Source organism: Aphanomyces invadans (genome assembly GCF_000520115.1).
Source record: "Aphanomyces invadans strain NJM9701 unplaced genomic scaffold supercont1.17, whole genome shotgun sequence".
Taxonomy (NCBI): domain Eukaryota; phylum Oomycota; class Saprolegniomycetes; order Saprolegniales; family Verrucalvaceae; genus Aphanomyces; species Aphanomyces invadans.
In genome coordinates this window covers 830,874-838,800 of record NW_008580162.1, presented here as the reverse complement: position 1 = coordinate 838,800, position 7,927 = coordinate 830,874, and the positions used below count along the sequence as shown (strand labels likewise).

At 55.2% G+C, this 7,927-nt stretch overlaps 4 protein-coding genes across 7 annotated transcripts; 1 reads left to right on the top strand and 3 right to left on the bottom strand.

The window, feature by feature from the left end:
- The first annotated feature begins 36 nt into the window (after window positions 1-36).
- H310_08454 (hypothetical protein) lies at window positions 37-489 on the top strand. Its single transcript, XM_008874187.1, has one exon. The coding sequence runs from the start codon at window positions 61-63 to the stop codon at window positions 358-360; it is 300 nt and encodes a 99-aa protein (XP_008872409.1). The 5' UTR covers window positions 37-60; the 3' UTR covers window positions 361-489.
- H310_08453 (hypothetical protein) lies at window positions 41-2,673 on the bottom strand. Of its 4 annotated transcripts, XM_008874184.1 has the most exons (5): window positions 1,969-2,673; window positions 1,660-1,915; window positions 1,106-1,407; window positions 860-1,044; window positions 41-802 (listed from the first exon to the last, which is right to left on the bottom strand). In XM_008874184.1, the coding sequence occupies exons 1-5, from the start codon at window positions 2,596-2,598 to the stop codon at window positions 496-498; spliced, it is 1,680 nt and encodes a 559-aa protein (XP_008872406.1). In that variant the 5' UTR covers window positions 2,599-2,673; the 3' UTR covers window positions 41-495. The 4 variants fall into 4 exon arrangements, with proteins under 4 accessions (XP_008872406.1, XP_008872408.1, XP_008872405.1 ...); XM_008874186.1 differs by having other exon boundaries at window positions 860-1,407; XM_008874183.1 differs by having other exon boundaries at window positions 41-1,044.
- Window positions 2,674-3,400: 727 nt separating this feature from the next.
- On the bottom strand, window positions 3,401-4,574 carry H310_08452 (hypothetical protein). The gene has a single exon (XM_008874182.1). The coding sequence runs from the start codon at window positions 4,565-4,567 to the stop codon at window positions 3,446-3,448; it is 1,122 nt and encodes a 373-aa protein (XP_008872404.1). The 5' UTR covers window positions 4,568-4,574; the 3' UTR covers window positions 3,401-3,445.
- An 840-nt stretch (window positions 4,575-5,414) lies between these two features.
- On the bottom strand, window positions 5,415-6,464 carry H310_08451 (hypothetical protein; the record flags this gene model as incomplete). Its single annotated transcript, XM_008874181.1, has 1 exon — window positions 5,415-6,464. One exon carries the CDS (start codon window positions 6,462-6,464, stop codon window positions 5,415-5,417), a length of 1,050 nt encoding a protein of 349 aa, XP_008872403.1.
- Window positions 6,465-7,927: the final 1,463 nt, after the last annotated feature.

The following is a 7,927-nucleotide window of genomic DNA, read 5'->3' as shown; positions in this document are numbered from 1 at the left end:
ACTGACTTGTTATCCGGATGCCTTCCATTTCCAATTCAATATTCGTGGAGGTCGTGAAGGATGAGTCTCAGCCAGACACTCGCGCGCCGCGTGAATGTGACGACCCGTTTCTCGCTGGTGCAGATGAAGGGCCAACAGCGTCGCAACGGGGGCTCGTTGAACAAGAACAAGCAAATTGAGGTCTGGAACGGTGTCCGCGAAAACTGCGACCGTGAGTTCGTGTTCAACGTGCCCACCGTGAGCAAGTTGTTCCTCGGCACGGTCCTGCCCTTTTCGCTCGTGTACCACTTCGCCATGGAAGAGCAGATCAAACACGATCAAATCGAAGGCAAGCCGTACAACCCGCGTCGTTATTTGTAAGCGGCGTGGGCAACTCGTTCGCGACAGCGTATCGTTTTGCGATCCACCAGCGCGCTTAGTTGTACACCACTTGTCTCTCGACAGCTTAAGCACGTAACGCACCTCGCATTCCATCGGCTTGATATTCCATTTATCTTACAATAACTTCAACTTTTGTTTGGTCGGCGACAGCAAGGTTGGTCGGGAGGTGGCCGGTGTCAGCAATGACCGCGCCGGCGGCGCAGGCGCTTTCTTGTGTGTCTTGGAGCTTTCAAGGAAGAGCTCCCCTGGAATCGTCGACAGTATATCAGGGCCTCGGATCTCGAGGGCGCGGCGGAACTCCCAGTACGCCGTCTTGTCAGGGAGTCCAATCGACACGGACAGGGCTTGGACCCAATCCGAAGGCGATACGTATTGATTCTTTTGAAACAGCATTTGGCTGTACTTGGTCGCGAGGTCGTATCTAGACGCGCACAGTCAGGTGCGCCGATTGTTTTTCCACCGTGCCACGACAACTTACTGCCTTGCGTCAGCAAAGTGAGCAATGAGCGGGCGGAAGCAGTTGACAGTCTGGTCCATGATCGATCCAGTCTCTTCGAGGAGTGCAATGGCTTCGTCAATGCGCTTCAAGGCCACGAGCATCTGGACCTTGAGCTTGTATACGAGGCCACGGTATCCTTCGTCGGCCACTTGCTCTGCCATCATCTACAATGTGTCCACGTTTCATCGGCAATCTTATGCAAGTCGCGCATGGCATGCAGCCTACCGCATCGCAGATCCGAAGACCTTCCTCATACGCGCCCATGTGTAAATGCGCCGTGACCAAAGCTTGCTTGGCGAACGTGTTGAGTTCGACGTGGTTCGCCACGCACTCTTTATACAGCGCCATCGTAGCTTCCGGCTTGCCTTCCTTGACATACCCCATCATGGCCGCCGCAATCGTCACGACGAACACAGTGTCGTGCTCGGCGCGCATCCTTTCAAACAGCGCGATGACTGTGTCCCACTTCTTCCACTTGGCGCACGACGAGATCGCCGACATGTAAGCGTTCGGGCTGAGCGACGAGCCTACGGCGCGGTCAGCCGCCATCGCTATCAAGCACACGTCGGCCTGCCCGTTGCTGGTCGGTTCATGCTTGGAGGTTCCACGAAAGTGCCACAAAAGATGGGATAAACTTCACTCAGCACACAAAAAACGGAATAAAAAATCCCACGAGCCAATTGAAAATTGACACTGAAAATGACATATTTGCATCCAATTTGAGCCAAAAACCACAATTTCTCGCGATTTGACATATGAAACGTCGACATGGCCATTACCTGTCTTGTCCAACAACCCGACGACTTCTTTGACGTCCGCGATGGTGCCCGACTTGGACACACACAACATGAACGAGTTGAACGTGCTCTGGGTCATCGGAACCCCTCGTAGCTTCATCTCGTCGAAGAGCCACGTCGCCGTGTCGTAGTCGTCGTTTCGCGCACACGAGTTGAGTACCGTGTTACACGCAATGCTCTGACACTCGTCCGTCAAGTCGGGGCAGTCCGCCATGAGTTCTCGGAAAAGTTCCATCACCTAGAGCAACACGAGACTCGTCTGAATGCACCAGTGCCGTACGTGGTGAATACCATTTCGTGCTGGTTGGCCTTGGAGGCGGACGACAACGCGCGCGAATACGTGACAAAGGACGGCTTGAAACCATCGCGACGCATCACGTCGAACACTTGAAGCGCCAACTCGAAGCGCTCATGTGAGTAGCAAGACGAAATAACCTTCGAGTACGCGGCGATGCGAGGTTTGACGTTGTTCTGGCGCGAAAACTGGAGTGCCTCCATGGCTTCGCGGTAGTAGTTGCGCTGCGCCAACGTGATGATCAACGACGTCATGTCATCGCTGTTCAAGTGACCATCGTTCTCGGCCATGCTCTCTTCTAGGAGCGCGAACATCCACTCGGAAACTTTCTTTCCGTAGTTGTGCCTCCCAGGGACGATATACACTGCCGGTTCAAATGGGAACCTGGTGTCCTCGCCTTGACCTGTGGTATCGTGATAAAGCAGGCTTTCAGGCATGATGGAAGCGGTGTCAACTGCAAGAGGGGCTTGATGGGATTGCGTTGGCATTGTCGATTTGGCTCGGACAGTCGTGTGCATCATGCCCCAAGCGGTCAAATCTGCGGTGGTGATCACCGCCTGCGACGATGCGCGTAGGGTTGTGTTGCGAAGAATGGTCCATGAGTACTTGGACGTTTGGCGCAGCATGATGATTCACGGAAGCGGGCGGTCGATGGCAGGCAAGCGCTGTCGGTAGTAGTCGTTGGTGAATGCGTGGCTTGGGCGAGTATCCGGATGCTGTCTGCGGATCCCAACAAAGGCGGAAATGTGTTTTATATTCCATACAAAGCGTTTGTTATGGCAATGCAAATTTTTAATGGATGTCGAGGAACTGGTTATCCGGACCCTACGCGTTGATTGGAGAGCTCAATTTATACTCCTCTCGAGGGACATGATGATGCCGGAGGTTGTGGCGGAGATGCTCCCGACGGCAATGAGTTCTTCGAGAATGCAAGCACGCGCTTATGTGTGAGTGTGGCGTATCGCATCGGCATAAGGGTCAGCACGTACCTATGTTTGGGATAGGAGGCCGTACACGGAGGGAAGACGCCGCAACACCGTGCTCGACAGCTCTCCGTCGATGCCGTGATTTGAAGGAAATAATGGGCTGCGACTCGAAGCATGGGCAGTCGCTCAAAAGGTTGGGCAATATGAGCAGTAGTGGCGCTCAGACGCATGCCAGTGAAGGGATGACGGTGCGAGGCCACAAGACTCGCGACCATCGGACAAAACATCGAGGTAGAACCCGTCAACTTGGGTGAGGCGGACCACTTCCGCCCGGATGCAATGCACAACAGTGCCTAACCGTGACTGTCCGTCTTTCCTCCACGATGCTGGCCCCAAAATCGTTCGGCGTAGCGCGCGCCCATGCCATGCATCGTCCCCACCGCCACACTTGGTCCTTGCAACGACATTGTCGTCGCATGGCATGACTCGGAAGCTGTGGCATGTCGATGTTCACGAGATATATATGTATATACATTGGCCAAGTCGCTTAACTCCCGTCGGGTTTTGTCACGCCGATCATGTAAAAGAGAAACACGAGCAGCACCATGAGAAACAGAATGAGGCACATGAGCCAATTGTTGCACTGCATCGTGTCATGCGTTCCCGTCATCTCCTCGCGGTACTTTTGCGCCCAGTTGGGCACGATCTTGAGGTCCGGACGGAGTACGTACAGTGCCTCCTTCTCCACGGGCGTGAGGCGGCGGATGACCCCTGGTTTCTGCTGGCGCTTGGGTCGCTCGTGCTGGGATGATGTGATAGTGATCTTGATCTGGTCGGGGTTCATCAACGACTGCCCTTCCATCGCGATGTCGTTGACTTCGTCGGAAACTTCGTGCGGCAGCTGAGTCCAAGCAATCGACTTTTTCGGTGTCCGAACGGATGACAACATCGCCGACGATATGGGCTTCTCATACGCTGAGATCTTGCGAAGGGCGGGACGTAAACCTGACCGGTGTTGAAGATATATGTCGTCGTTGTCTCTGCCGTTTCCCACGGGGCTCAGCTGCATCCCGTCACCTTCGACGATATCGCGCTCGCCGACAATACCGCTGCTTCCTTCCGACGAGGATGCGTTCGGCTCGAGCAACGAGTACTGTGTTGTTGAAGCAGAGCTCGTGATGCGCTTCATTACGCTTTGGACGGTGGACGAGATGGTGGTAGCAATTACGGATGTGTATGATACCGTCGGGGGAGGTAGCGGTGGCGGGGCGTTCTTCTCAATGTCCCGAAGCTCTTGCTCGAGATTTCGCGCACGGCGGACGGCAATTTCGATGGAATGCCGCGATACTTCGGCGGAAAACAACGTCGGATCAACGTAGTCTTTCTCTTCGGACTGATATAGCTCGTCATGATGTTGGGGCTCCAGCATGAGCTTTTTGTCTGGGGTGGCGGTGGGAATCGGGCCAAGTTTGTTGTCTGGTCCTTCGGACTCGGACGTCCGGGCTCCCGGGGGGATGTGCACCATGGTGATTTCTACATGATCGTTATTCTCATGCACGACGCTCATACTGGATTCGCTCGGTTGCTGTTTGGTCCCCATGTACGCGGTCGACAACGACGAGGCAGGCGGCGCCGTGTTCAACTTCTCCAGGTCAGAGAGATTCGGCATATATCCCACAACGAGGAGTATTTTTATTTTCACATCGAACAAAACCCAAAGGATAATATAAATCGATAACTTGTAAGTTGTATACATGTGACATTGAATATCGCTCATATTTTAATAGCCAGGTCCAGCACACTCAAATTTCACCAATCATATCGCAGAACCAAGTGCGCTGCACGTTTGAAACCTGTCCCTACAAAATAGTAATTCTGCCCACACTTCAAAGCCATTCCACCACCCAGGTGGCCTTGTCGCGCGATGCAGCCATATTCGTCAACAACATACAATCGTCGCCGGGACGATTGCCAGAACGCGCGGGGGAGTTCCCCCACGATCCGTGTTGTGCCATCCATTCGAAAGAATCTGCCTGGTTGAAGTGTGATTTTTATTCCTTTTACACAACATCGAGCTACTAATAGTAATACTATAATGCCTTCAAAGGCAGTCCATGAACATGCGCCACGGCCGCCAACCTGGCTCACCATAATGGGGATGTTGCCCGGCGAGATGTCCTGCCGTCTTGGTGTGCGATCGAGCAGCGTTGTGCAGCCCGCTGTCGCTTCTGCCACCAAATGCGTCCTTTGCAACTCGTCGTGGAACGTATCTCCAGTGCGATCCCTCGGGGCAATCTCCTCGACACACACCTCAGTTCGACGGCGTGGAATGGCCACACGTACCGCGATTGGTACGCAGGGACTGCTCTGGCGATATGCGCAAAGACCGTCCAAACGATATATGCTCTAGTCGAAGATGGAGCACCTCGTCGTGGCACCACCACCTCGATGAAGTTGGGCGATGGACATTTGACACGGGTGAAACTAAATTGATCACTGTACATGATGGTTGAATGCTACATTGGTGGCAACGTCCACGTGGTTTCGCCCGTCGACGCGTTGTAGTAGAAGGGGACGCCGTCTTCGTTCGCAAACGTTTGCCATCCCTCGCTCAAGTTGGACTGGTGCCGCCAACGTCCTGCAGGGGAATCCCACGACGTGGCATTGGTTGCGGGGTTGTAATAGTACACACATCCATTGCCGTCCGTTGCCTGGGTCCACATTTCGTCCGGGTGGTTCCCAAAGGAATGGATCTCCATGGATGGATCCGGAGTTGTCGGAGATGGAGTCGTCGGGCCCAGTCCAGATATGACGTAGTCGCCATCGTCGCTGACTTGATCCACTTGGACAGTCACGTGTGCTGTCTCCGCAACCATCCATTTTGTCTCCCCTGTCGCGGGGTTGTACAAGTACGGCGCACCGGTCTCGGGATCGGTGTATGTGTCCCATCGGTCGACACAATCGAGGACGACGCCGGTGGGCCCGTCCAAGGGCTCGTGGCGGTCGCCAAGTTCGGCTGCAAGGATACCCCTGTGGCTCTTTGCTTGGAGCTGTCGCGTGTTGTGAAGTAAAATCAACCGCATTCCAGCAGCAATGGCCTTGCGCCGTCCGTGGACGCGGAACTGCCTTTGCACGACGTGCGCCGCTGTTTGGACAGCTACCTTGCGTCGGTGCCACTTCAACCATCTGCACGCCATCACAACGATCCACACGGTCGCGCGCCACGACACACACTTTGCAGACTTCATTCCCTCCAACTTCGTGGCCTCCAGCAAGAGCTTGGACGGCTGCACCTGCCGCCTTGCTTGCCGGCGGTGCGACTTTATCAGCGCTTTCAGCGCCACACGCAAATCGCTTCTTGCAACGTACACCCGATATTGGCGCTGAATGGTCGTGGCCGCAGCACCAGCACGAAGGTAGTGCGCTTGCCCGGCCACGCGCCACCACCGCTGGATGGCTTTTGCGGCATGGTAGACTTGATACATTGACGCGACTGTGTCGGCTTCATTTGACGACACGGTCGACAGTCCTGCAGAGACTTGAGGACTTTGGGACGGCATGGACATTGTGGTGGAAGTGGTGGTGTTTGCAGTATTGAATGGAGGGATCGGCGGGTCCGGTGGAGGGGAGCAGGACCGTGGCGAGGGCAGCATCGGCGTCGGTAGGATGACAGTGGCATGGGAATGCTGTGGGAGCGCAATCGACGGTAGATCCTCAGTGTCCACGACGGTCTCGATGGAGCAGCGACTGCGACGGTGTCCATGATACCATCGTTGAATGACCCTTGCAGCGTGGAACGTCTGGTACATCGACCCCACCAACTCCATTTCGTGGTCTCGCGTGGAAGAGATCGACGCCAACGACGTGGACGACCTTCCATCGCCTGTTGAGGTAGGAGATGCCGCCGAGACGAGGGAGATGGGGGTGTTGAATGGAGGAATGGGGATGTCGGGGCTTTGCGAGGAAGCGAGTGAGTTGTCCACTCGTGGCGAAGTGCCATCTCGACGTGATGCCATCCAATTGGGGGAGGCGTTGGATGGCGACATGGTCTGTCTTGTGACGCGGAGGCAACGAAATACCCACCACTGTTGAAGCACTTTGGCGGCGGCATTCCATCGGTGCTCGAGACGAGAGCTGGAACTCGCCGTGTCGCACGTGCTCGAGACTGCAAGCAGCGCAGTCGAAGATGCGGTGGGACGTGACAGAGGTAGTACGCCGATCGTTTGTGTCGGTAAGGGTGAGAGTGTTGCTGCAGGTCTGCTCTTTTCGTTGCGGTCGAGTTCGAGTGGAAGGTTGTGGTCGAGTCGTGCGGCGGACTCGTGATGACCTGCCTCAGTTGGCACACCCTCGCCACGAGCAGCCCGAGTTGTCATGGTGTCTTCCGTCGCGCCGCCGCGACACGTTGCCAACGCGGTCGAAGTCTGCGTTACGCTCGCAGCCGATGCACTGGCAGCTGTGTGAAGTGTGACGACCTTATGTCCATCCACTCCAGAATGGAAATGCGGTGGCTGTGGGATCGTCGTCCAAGTGGATGCGAGGACCCAGTCTTTCGTCTCGGCACGCAAACAAGTGATGGGACCGACTGTGGCACGCACGAGAACTCGGCTCATGCCCTCAACACACCGAGTGCATTGGAGTGGGGCGACTTTGGGCTGGACGTGTCGACGGCGCTCTTTGTGTTTGGTATGCCTATTGTCGTGACGCAAGTACGCGTCGATGGCTAGTGTGGCAGTCATGCCTTTCACGTACGAAGCATCGTCGTCGTCGGCACCGTGGCGAGTAGAAGTGCTAAAAGGGTGTTCGTGGGTAAAGTCTGCACAGAACCCCCGTTCGCCCCCAACAAACCCCCCACAAGCTCCAACTTCCCAAAATCCCATTTTCCCCACTTTTACCCACCTCTAAACCCTCAAAATCTCCTTTCTCCCAAAACACTCATAACACCTTTCATCTCCCCACTTTTCAGCACACCCAAGAAAAGAAACAACTTTGCGACGAACGATGACCCCCATCGTGCAACATTCAATCCGTC